This window comes from Pollachius pollachius (assembly GCF_949987615.1).
Source record: "Pollachius pollachius genome assembly, chromosome: 12".
In the NCBI taxonomy this organism is placed as follows: Eukaryota; Metazoa; Chordata; class Actinopteri; order Gadiformes; family Gadidae; genus Pollachius; species Pollachius pollachius.
Window position 1 is genome coordinate 5,922,644 of NC_136945.1, and position 12,500 is coordinate 5,935,143.

The following is a 12,500-nucleotide window of genomic DNA, read 5'->3' on the forward strand; positions in this document are numbered from 1 at the left end:
AAATAAATGTAATGAAAGCTATGGATTCATTGCATTCATTTCCTGCTTATCGATGGTCACTCCAAGAGCATAGTAAAGTATTGATATTTCATTATGAGTCTAATAAAGGCAGACCTGTATTGAGCTCTTGTTAAAAGCGCCGGTCCAGAGCACATTCATGTGTCGGTGTCCCGTCCTAATGACTGAACAGCGCTGTAAACGACTCCATCTGATTCCTTTTAAACTGACCCCCAGTGGTCTGCCAACCACCCCCCCCCCCCCCCAAGCCCTGCCCAGTGGAGCGAGGTATACAGAGGAAGCACGATGAGAGAGAGAGAGGGGAGAGAGAGAGAGAGAGAGAGAGAGAGAGAGAGAGAGAGAGAGAGGGAGAGAGAGAGATGGAGTGAGAGACAGGATGAGGGATGGAGAGAGGCAGACTTAGTCAGCCATTCTGATCCAGAGGTTGTGTGTGGTGGGGGAGAGGATGGACAAACAGACAGCCTGTACATAATAAGTGGGTGCCCAGTGTAGGATGAACAGAGGAGCCAGAGTCTGTCTTTGATTTCCAGTATTGATCTTTATCCTTTCTCCCTCTGTCTCTCTATACTGCTCTCTCTCATTGTTTTTCTCTTTCTCTGTTTTCTCTTTCTCTCTCTCTCTCTCTCTCTCTCTCTCTCTCTCACTTTCTGTTTTTCTTTCTCTTTCTCAGAGACTGAGAAAGAGGTAGAGAGAAGTAATAGGTGAAGAGAGAGAGAGAGAAGGATAGAGATGAAGTGAGACAAAGGAGGAGAGATGGAGAGAGGAGCAGGAGAGAGAGAGACAGACTTATTCATACAGACACACAGAGTGAGGGAGGGAGAGACTACCTGCTGACTCCTCTATGATTATAGCGAGGGCACACTGAACTTTACAACTGACAGGCATTCATTCATCAGCGGCCTTTATCCCAAGAAGCTCACCTCCACACCAGGAGAAGCGCAGAGCCATTCAACTAATTAAAGCGCTGCAGGAACGGGCTCTCCAAGTTAAGCATGACCCCGAGCGTCAGGACAGCGTCGGGGTGGGGGGTTGCGCATGGGATCAAAAACAATACCCTGGTTTTGAGCGCTCATTGGCATTCCTTGGGCACTGAGGACCGTATGGTGCCTGAGTTACCGAGTGGTCCGCCTTTCAACACCGCATGAAAGGAGTGTGTCTCGAGGAGCAGGCATCAAGTAGTGCAGGCTGTTCCCGACGCCGTCCGTTCACAGGTCGGGTCCCTGATGATTGGTGCCTGGTTGTAGATACGGATCCATTGACCACTCCTTTAAGCTAGCGGTGAGGGATTGGACTCTCTGTGGGGCTGGGCACAGCTTCATCTACAGGGGGGGTTTCACCAGCCGCGCTGACAGACACTGCTCAGCGGCGCGTGGCGACGGACCAGGCCGATTGCTGGACTGACGTGATCCTCAGGCAGGTAGGGCGGTGGCCGTGCGGTCATTAAAGGAGCTCTCTGGTGCCTGAGAGGCCCACAGAGGATGGGGGGGTTAGACGAGGAGCCGGGGCTTTGCCGTGGTTTCAGCACCATGGACAGGGACAAAGCCTCTCCTCTCACTGCTCTTTCTCCTCCTTCTTTTCTTCTGTCATGCCTTCTCCTCATTCCCCCCCCCCCCCCCCCCCCCCCCGTTTCATCTCCTTTTATTCAGTTCCATCCTTCTTTCTTCATGGCTTTCCCTCCCATTTCTTCTCCCATCTCCTCCGCCTTCTATTTTTTCTCCTTCTCGTTCTCTTCTTCTGTCTCTCTTCTCCTCATCCCCCTGTTTCGTCTCCTTTTTCTATCTATCATCCTTCTCCTTTTCCTCCCCTTTCTCCGCCTTCTCCCTGCTGCTCTCATGCTGCATTGTGCAGGCCTCTCCTTCCGGACCAGTGTAGCCGCTGGGTTCATGGCAGCCATATGTGAGGCCTGTGGAGCTATGTGTTCCAGGTTCAGCCCACAGTGGGGCCTGTGTGGCCTTCTGCAGCCAACAGAGTGGGCTATCGGGTACAGCCAACAGAGTGGGCTATCAGATAGAGCCAACAGAGTGGGCTATCGGGTACAGCCAACAGAGTGGGCTATCAGATAGAGCCAACAGAGTGGGCTATCGGGTACAGCCAACAGAGTGGGTTATGGGGCTATCGGGTGAAGCCAACAGAGCGGGTTATGGGGCTATCGGGTGAAGCCAACAGAGCGGGTTATGGGGCTATCGGGTGAAGCCAACAGAGCGGGTTATGGGGCTATCGGGTGAAGCCAACAGAGCGGGTTATGGGGCTATCGGGTGAAGCCAACAGAGCGGGTTATGGGGCTATCAGGTGAAGCCAACAGAGCGGGTTATGGGGCTATCGGGTGAAGCCAACAGAGCGGGTTATGCATCATCACTTCCTGCCACTGCCGCAGATCTCCTTCCCATGATAACTTCAATCAAAGTCATGTGTCCGATCACCTGGTGTGTAACCCTGGGGGGCCCTGATGAGGTCATGGACATGGGTTAATTAAAAGGAAGGGTTAGGGTTAGGGACCCTGAACTCCACAATTGATCAGGTGGTCCCTCACTGCACCTCATAAACACCTTTTAGTTAGCGACGCGCATGTGTTTTTGTTTGTTTGTTTTGTATGTTGTAGCGTGTGTCACCTTATTAGCATGTCTAGATGGCACATCCGTCAGCTAACGAATTCAATGAGTTTCCCTTTGAGTGCTGGTTTCACTGATTGATCCCGAATGCTCTTAATGAGTGACCCACCGGGCAGGAGTGCTACGCTTTGGTTCCAAATTTTGCGGCTTTCTCTCCATGGATTGGTTAGACCAGATAATTGTATAACTCTCTCTCTCTCTCTCTCTCTCTCCCCCCCATCCACAGAGAGTCTCCCAGTACACCATCATAGTCCAGGCCACGGACATGGAGGGCAACCTGAACTACGGCCTCTCCAACACGGCCACCGCCCTAATCTCCATCACCGACATCAACGACAACCCTCCGGAGCTCACCGTCAAAACGGTAGACACGCACACACACGCACACACACACACACACACACACACATTACATACGCATACAATCTCTCTCAAAGACACACACACACACGCACACACACGCACGCACACACATGCCATGCACACACATACGTACGCATACACACTCTCACAAAGACACACACTCACACAAGCATGCACACACACGCACGCACGCACGCACACACGCATACATACGCATACACACTCACTCAAAGACACACACACACACACACTCTCCCACTCTTGCTCTCTCTCTCACCCTCACACACACACACATAGACGATTATGGTTTTATTACCCAGATCAGTACTCTCCCTACCCAGATCAGTACTCAGATCAGTACTCACTTTTGGAATCTCGCCATATAGGCCATTGTAGCGCACATTGTTTACAGTAAAAACAAGACTTTGTTGCCTTTGGTTTCCCTGGTGCTGTGGCTGATGTGCATGCACGCACGTACACACACAAACGCAAAAGCACACCCATATACACACGCATACACACTCACTCAAAGACACACCCACATACACTTACTCTCTTGCTCTAGCTCTTGCTCTCTCTCTCTCTCTCTCTCTCTCTCTCGCTCTCTCTCCCTCTCACTTTAACACTCACACACACACACGCATACACACACACACACACCCACACACACACACACACACACACACACACACACACACGGTGTCATTACCCAGATCAGTACTGTCCTTCACTGTCACTTTTGGCATCCCCAAATAAAGGCAAATGTAGCACAATGCATTGGTTACAGTAAAAACAAGATGTTGTTGCCTTTGGTTTCCATGGGGCTAATGACAAGCGGTTTGGGATTCCTAACCAGTCTCATTCTTTATCCTGTGTGTCTGTTGATATAACGAGCAAGTGAGTGCAACATAACGATGGCTCCTATGCCGTGTGTGTGAGCCATGCCATGGCCTCTCACCTTTTTTCTCACCACGCTCTCGTACGCTACAAGCAAAGACCCTGGTTGCAGAGACAGATGGCGAGGATTGGGAGGAATACACACAGATAGGGAAAGTCAAACAACAACAACAACAAGATCAGAGGGGGTTGATCGTATGTAGGGTGCAGGGATGTAAGTGTGGCAGGAGGGAGAGAGACATGAAGACAGGCTCCTGCTAGAACAGAAGAACGTGCAAAGGGAGCATGAAGAAAGTGAGAAATGGGGAGTGACACAAGCAGATGACGATACCGCCTCGGTGATGGGAGGACTCCACACCCCCTCCCACGCAACCCTGCATCTCAACTCCCCATCTCTCTGTTTCGTCTCTCTCTCTCGCTCTCTCTCACAGGCTCTGTCCCTCTGTTTCTCTATTTGTCTCTCTCTTCATCTCTCCTCTCTCCTCTCTCTCTCTCTCTCTCTCTCTCTTTCTCTCTCTCTATCTCTCTCTTTCTCTCTCTCTCTCTCCCTCTCTCTCTCTCTCTTTCGCTCTCTCTCTGTCTCTCGCTCTCTTTCTCTCTCTCTCTGTCTCTCTCTCTCTCTCTCCCTCACTCTCTGTCTCTCCTGTGCTATCTCCTCCTCTCTGTCCCTGTCTCTCTCTCCGTCTCTCCTCTCTCTATCTCTCTCTATCTCTCTCTCTCTCTCTCTCTCTCTCTCTCTCTCTCTCTCTCTCTCTCTCTCTCTCTCTATCTCTCTCTCTCTCTGTCTCTCTCCCTCTCTCTCTCTCTCTCTTTCGCTCTCTCTCTGTCTCTCTCTCTCTTTCTCTCTCTCTCTGTCTCTCTCTCTCTCTCTCTGTCTCTCCTGTGCTATCTCCTCCTCTCTCTCCCTGTCTCTCTCTCCGTCGGTCTCCCTGCTGCTAGCAGAGGGCCCTTCGGAGGGGCTGGTTGTGAGTACAGCCACCGTTGGCGTCCTGGTTTCCTCCTCTGGCTGACAGGGAGTCACACTACAGCTGGCCCGCTTTGCCCCACCACCTCCACTCCCTCCACCGCCGCCACGTACAAAGGATACAGGAGCCAGCCATGTGTGCGAGGCGTTGTTGTGGAGCCGGGGGGTGGGGGGGATGTGGCGGTTGATACTTTGAGAGAGCAGTTAGCATCAAAGACGAGGAAAAACAGCATCTGCTGGGGGAGGGAGGAAAAAAAACCGCTTCCCTAGCAAAGGGTATACTTGACTGCTTCCATGCTTCCATTTGTTTGTTTCTCTGCGTATGAGTATGTGTGTGTATGTGTGTGTCTGTGAGCATGTGTGTGTGGGCTTGCATATGCACATATGTCTCTGAATTTGTATAACTATGTGTGCTCCCACCACCAAGCCCCCCCCATTCCCCCACTTCATATCCATCTGTCTAAATTCTTTGAATTCTTCTGTGAGCATCACAGACTCACAAACACACACACACACACACACACACACACACATTTCAAATGCTGTCTACGCCCAGGGAAGCACTGCAGTCGAGCCATGGGCGTGGCTTACTTGAGTGTGTGTGTGTGTGGGTGTGTGTTTTTGTGCGTGCATGTGTGCGTGCGTGTATGTTTGGATGTGTGTGCATGCCTGTATATGGTTGTGTTTGTGTGTGTGCGTGCGTGCTTGCATGTATGCGTGCGCATGTGGGTTTGTGTGTGAGTACGTGCGCGTGTGTGTGTGTGTGTGTGATGTGATGTGATGTGACCGGGAGGGTTCTGCATGGGTTCCAGTCGGAGACAGAGAGGCTGTGTGTGTCGGGGGCGGGGGGGGGGGGGGGGGCGGCTCAGGACCCGACATGCCTTAATCCCGCCTACGACCTCGTCGTCCGGTACGGCCCGGTGACGTGCACAACGTTTTGTCCGTGCACGACTTTTTCGCGAGTGTGCGTTTTGCCAGCTCAGTTGGGGACGTGTTGCTGTGATGGGAGCCCCCCCCCCCCCCCCGGCTGTCAGAGGAGCCATGGCAGCAGAACGTGACTGGCTGGCCCCGCTGGCGCTCCGGTCACTGCTTCCTGCGCTCCCGGCCCCCTCCAGCACTGCCCCGCTTCTGTCCCGGGGCCCCAAGGTGTCCTGTCACATCACATAGTATAGTAGTACACAGGCGTACACAAACACACACACACACTGTGTGCTGAGAGCATGTAGACACGGGGGGCACGCACACACACCCCGACGACCCTGAATATATAAAACCTGCAAACGCACACACAACACTGTATGTTTTATACATTGTGTGTGTGTGTGTGCATTCATTGTGTCTGCACATGTACACACGCAACGTATATAACTGAGTTCTCTACTTTGTAGGCTTGGAAGTACATATACATATACTATATATTCTTGGAAGTATATATATATATGTACCATGTATTTACTGTAATACATTCCGACATTCTCTTTTTTTTAACGAGCGCTAAAAAACCCTCCTCTGTTCCTGTCCTCACAAAGCACTGTTCAGTTTACTTGCTTCGTGTTATTTTCTGGTCATTTGTGATGAATTTCTGTCGTACGCATAAAATAAGAGCAATTTTTCGTGTTGCCAACAAGAAAATGCTTTTCATCAGATGAAGTTGCCTCTGCTTTGTCTATCTCATTGCTTTATTTAACTAAAACCACTAAGCTTGGAGTGCTTCAGTAATTGTTTGCGTTTTGACGGGTAAGGCAAGACAAGAAATTCATGGTTCTTGACAGGAAGCATAAGAAAACAACCTATGCACGCATAATTAATTGGAGAAGTGAAATAGCTTGTAAGGAGGGGAGGGGGCGATAGGGAGCCGATATATGGCTCCTCATTTGGGGAATGAATGTTTTTTTTAGAACTTGCCATCAAAGAGTGTTACGTTACATCATTGGTGAAGAAGTTGGAAAACAACTTTGCCGCAACTCATTAAGACGGTATAGTCGCCTTGTGGTATTTCAACACTTACTAACTGTACAATTCTCTATAAAAAAATTAGCTTTGCCAATTTGTACCCAGAGGTTTGGCACTGGTGGAGTGTGAATCAGGCAACGACAGGTTAGGTTGATGGCTGGGAGCCTGAGAGACACTCCGGTTCCCCAGACGCTCCCGTTTGACACAGACAGGAAGAAATCTATTTCTGGTTCAGATGGAAAGTTGTTGAAGTTTAAATAGACAAACAAGTGAGTGTTGGTAGGGCCTCCGTTTAACCAGCCTTTGACTTTTCTTTTTTCAGACCTTTCAGATTTGATTTAGTTGTTTTCAAAACAACGCAATAGGATAAAAAAAAAGACTCACACGGAAACACTTGTTTGATGTTGCGTCGACAGTGCGAGCTGGAGAACAAGCCGATGTCTGTAGCCAGGGGCTACAGCGTCACGGTGCCACGACACAGCGCTCTCAAGCAGACTCGTCTATGAACATATTTCAGCGGGAGTCCGTTTTGGGACATTTAATCCTACTTAATGCTGTCATTATTCCCTGGTGTTGTCGTCAACAGCCAAGTGAGGAAGAGTTTGAGCTCATTAGGCCGCTTCAGCCTCTGCCCTAGCAGTCATTTTAATAGACTTTGAATGTGGTGTGACCGATTCTCTGTGTTAACCAGAGACTTGCGCTGAGTATCCATGAGGCCGTATAGAAGGCGAGGGTTTCACCGATTTTCCCCCGGGAAGAGGACACGGTGCCTCTTGCAGACAGATGTACAGTAGGACCGGTAGGACGGTGTGAAGAGGTTCAGGTTTGTTCAAAGGGTTGAGACAAGCTGAACTACAGGCGAGACTGTCACTTGGTAAAACAAGACGCATTTTCTTTTCATAAAAGCGTTTTTTCTGAAATTGTCGCGCAACAGTTATAAAGGGATATCATATTTTAATTGACATGTGCAGCTTGGTTTTACATGGGTCCGTTGCTAACACCTATTATAGGGAAGTCGGCTCTAACAACAGTGAAAAAGAATCCGTGAAAATTACAGTTTTATTTTTAAACAGAGAACACAATGATTCAGTTCTGTTAGTCTATGCTGTAGGCCTGAAAAAAAGTGTTCGGCTTCAAACAGTTAAGAACCGGTGAATTTTTGAATTTGTATTTTTGTAAATATTGATATATGTTTATGAGGAGAAATGTATTCTTGTTTAAACAGATTCAAACTAAATTATGTAGAAGGCTGAAATTGCAATTTACTTAACATAATTAAATTAATTTATCCAAGAACATTGGACCGCTCAAAGCATTCAAATATTCTTTATTTAAAATGTTAAAATACCTTTTTAATTACTTCAAATGTGCCTCAGTATGCCAGCAGCACTGCTAGAGTGACAGAAAATATTTTCAAAATAAAAGTTCCCCCCCACCCGCCCTCCCCCCCAAGCTAAGTTGTCCCATCGACTCAATTACATGTCTTCCAAAAGAAGTGCTAGGGATATAAATGTTTTAGATCACTGGCTGTCTAAGGACTATCAAAAAGGTATCTTTAACTTAGCATGCCAAAAAAGAAAATTATTGAATTATATAACAATGCCATTAAAACATAGTTAGAATGAAAGTCCACCTGTTCTGTATTGCGTTGAGTTAGCCAGGACGTATGGTACTCTAAACAGGGTCATGTCTGAGAATTGCATCCATTACCAGAACCACCGCCAGCACCACCAGAACATCAGAGCAATATGTTTTATGGAGCAATTAATTTGCAGATACATGTGGAAAGTAACCCATGTTAGGTGCATAGTGCAGAATATGCATTATAGTGAGCCTAGCAAATTTTATCTCTCATTTCTTCTTTAAGAAATGAGAGATAAAAACAATAATCATTGATATAGAAATCCTAACATGCTCACAGAATAACATTTACGTGCATCCAGACAAATGTAGACACACGCCCGGGCACACACACAGTTCAAACACGATCAGGCTCTATAGGCATCATTCTGCTTTATCTTGCAATAATAACACATACCCCGAAGTGCACAAAGACATTAAATATATCGAAACTATGCTCACTAAACATTCATAATAATAATTCATTTTATTTTTAAAGGATCTCTCTTTGCTCTACCATATGCATTCTGGTATTGCAGTTGTACTGAAATGTACATCCGCAACCATTCAAACTCTCCAACCATTGAATTTCCAATTTAACTTCTTCACACTTACCTCTTTTGCTACTTACTTTGAAAACACCCACAGACACATTCACACACACTCCCACAGGCACAAACACACACACACACTCACACACACACACACACACACACACACACACACACACACACACACACACACACACACCTATAGCAAACACTAAATCCTTTGGAGAACTCTTAAATCTATGTCTCTACGGTCTTATCAGTGGCCCCACATTGCATTTTCAAGAGCGTGGCCATTTTAAACAAGCCTGTCTCCTACAGTCTGCACCATTGTAAATAGTGCTGAGATAAAACATTGTATTCTCTGTTTATCTCTCTCTCTCTCTCTCTCTCTCTCTCTCTCTCTCTCTCTCTCTCTCTCTCTCTCTCTCGCTCTCTCTCCCTTCCTTCCTTACTTTTCTCTCGCCCTCCTTCCCTCACCCTCTCTCTCCTCCCCTCACTGTCTCTCCCTCCCTGAAGCCGAGCAGCAGTAAAAGCTGTGTGGACAGTGAAGCAGGCAGGACCTGTTTGTGTGCTGAGGCATGGGGTGAGGATAGAAACGGAGGCGAGGCACGCTAAGCACGGGCCTTGGGGAAAGTGCAGGTTTCGTTTCATTGGCTGATTGGCCGTGTTGTGCCGCTGCTATGCAGAGGAGCTCTTGGCTGTGTTGGGCTGGATGAGTGTATCGGTGGTGGTGGTGGTGGTGGTGGTGGTGGTGGAATTTGTGGTGAAAGTGGTGGTGGAATTTGTGGTGAAAGTGGTGGTGATTATGGTAAGGGGGAGGTAGTGATGATGGGGATGGTAGTGATGACAGGGTTGGTGTTGATTGGGAAGAGGTGATGATGGTGGAGGTGATGACTGGGAGGAGGTGATGATGGTGGAGGTGAGACTGGGAGGAGGTGATGATGGTGTAGGTGATGACTGGGAGGAGGTGATGATGGTGGAGGTGATGACTGGGAGGAGGTGATGATGGTGGAGGTGATGTTTGGGAGGAGGTGATGATGGTGGAGGTGATGACTGGGAGGAGGCGATGATGGTGGAGGTGATGACTGGGAGGAGGTGATGATGGTGGAGGTGATGACTGGGAGGAGGCGATGATGTGGAGGTGATGATTGGGAGGAGGTTATGTTGATCATGGTGATGGAGGTAATGGTGATGGTGGTGCTTGGTGAAGACGAGGCTATTGCAATGCTGAAGCGAAATGGCGGAAAAGAAGAAAACGAAACAGCTGGCAGCAGCCCAGAAGCGGGCTTATCCTCAGACAGTGTGTATATGCTGTTTGCACACGAGTGTGCGTTCTTTTGTGTCTCCTCACATCCATCTTGTCTCAGTCAGATGCTTCCCGGCACAGAGCTCTGCAGCTGTGGCCGCCGCTGCTAGCGAACGCTCCTTCAGAGGGGAGCCTTTTCTTTTTAATTGGAATATAATGAAGATCATTAGCTAAAGATTTTCTCCAACCAATGCCTTTATGACTGTACTTATCTTATTGCAAAAAAAAAGATAAACGGGTAAACAATTAATTGAACGGATCCATTAGCTGAAATGAAGAATTTTGTACAAGCAGACACAATGTGGGATAAAGGATTGCATTTGCATAATGGAAGTGATAATTCTGTTTTATCCATATTTAAGCAAATTTCAGTCGGTATTGCTGTGTTTCCGGCTTTGCCCCCTGTTTAGCTTTACTCTTAAATCGTCATTCCTGCTTCGTCTCTCGTCCCATTAGCACTTCCTGCCTCCGTTTACGATAATGGCCCCTGATTTGCATGAGGCTTGACTTGTGCGGTGAAAGAAATTTTGTTGTTGAGTCATAACAATTGTGTTAGAAAAGGCTAACGAAAAATGGACACCAATGAAAGAACAGCAGGACTAACCACGTTTGAATTTGACAAGAGTGCCACATTACCAAATTTCCACACAAGACACAATTCTCTCCCTTGCATTCTCCCTCTCTCTGTCTTTTTAGTACCGACCTTTTTTAATGCTTTCCATATTTCATAACGTGTGTGCATTTCGTTGTCCTGTGAGCCCAGTTGAAGCTATGTCAACTACTAGCATATTCTTTCAAATGTTAAAAATCTCTCCCTTTCTCTCTCTCTCACTCTCTCTCTCACTCTCTCTCTCACTCTCACCCTCAGTTCTCGGGCGAGGTCCCTGAGAACAAGGTGAACGTGGTGGTGACCAACCTGACGGTGGTGGACCGCGACCAGCCGCACAGCGTCAACTGGAACGCCGTGTACCGCATCGTCAGTGGCGACCCCTCCGGCCACTTCACCGTCCGCACCAACCCCGTCACCAACGAGGGCATGCTCACCGTCGTCAAGGTAACTGCACCGCTGCGGCGAGGCTGAAAATGTAAATGGGTGACAAAAGTAAAGTGAGAAATAATGAATTTGTCAGTGTGGTTTTTTTTGCCGCCGACCGTGAGGGAAAATGGTGTTTGGATGTAACAACCGACCACATCTAATTGTTTGGACATTTGCTCGGGTGTATTTTAATATTTCAGGAGGATGTTCTTGTCCTAGCTGTGGGACGCCTCCTCGGCATTTGTCTTTAATTAACCATGCGTGTTTTTTGAGGATGTTTCCTTCTCGGGAGCATGGCATCAGACAGCGTTCTGTTGACGCAGGGTTCCCAGGATGCTCTCTGTCAAAGCACGACTCATGACACCGTGTTAGAGCTCTAACCCCTTCCTCCTTGGCTCTCCCTCCCTCCCCCCCTTCCCCCTCCAGCCCGTGGACTTTGAGATGAACCGGGCCTTCATGCTGATGGTGGTGGTCTCCAACCAGGCCCACCTGGCCAGCGGCATCCAGTCCTCCCTGCAGTCCACTGCGGGGGTCACCATCTCGGTCCAGGACGTCAACGAGCCCCCCGTCTTCCCCGTCAACCCCAAGCTGATCCGCTTCGAGGAGGGCGTGCCGGCCGGGACCACGCTCACCGTGTTCTCGGCTCAGGACCCAGACCACTTCATCCACCAGACCGTCAGGTAGCGGACCCCCCCCCCCCACACACACCCCCACCCCATCCCGCCACTCTCATAGCCAGCACCTAAACGTCCCGCCCCGGACCGGCAAGTTTCTATTACCTTATAGAGCGATCATAGTGTCCGGCACACTTAATGTACCGTCAAAACAAACGCTCCCAATAAACTACAGTTTTGAGGAACTTTCAAATGCCAATAGCCTTAGTGGGATCAACAGAACACATAGTCCAGCTGTTATTTTCATTTGTAAGCGTTTGACAGGAAACTTTGAGACCAATAACATTTGCAACCTGCCTGAATAGACAAAAGCACACAGCCGTGTACGGATGCAAAATAATGCTTTTTTTAAATATATCATCCAAAATGCGCTACGCTAGGCAACGCTACATTCACAACAGTATTATTGTCATTATTTTTTGGGTTTTTGGGTTTATTTTATTTGTCCTGGAGATATTTACCTTACCATTCGGATCAGTGTCAAGTTCAGACATTTTCAGAGAGGTTTG

The 12,500-nt window shown here is 48.3% G+C and overlaps 1 protein-coding gene across 1 annotated transcript in view; it reads left to right on the forward strand.

The window, feature by feature from the left end:
* Window positions 1-12,500, forward strand: part of LOC307083769 (cadherin-4-like) — a gene marked incomplete at both ends in the record, with an annotated part of 195,532 nt that overhangs the window by 169,580 nt on the left and 13,452 nt on the right. The window contains 3 exons of the mRNA XM_079747721.1: window positions 2,854-2,991; window positions 11,150-11,335; window positions 11,744-11,997. Of these exons, the coding sequence (XP_079603847.1) occupies window positions 2,854-2,991; window positions 11,150-11,335; window positions 11,744-11,997 (578 nt within the window). The remainder of the gene's footprint in view (window positions 1-2,853; window positions 2,992-11,149; window positions 11,336-11,743; window positions 11,998-12,500) is intronic.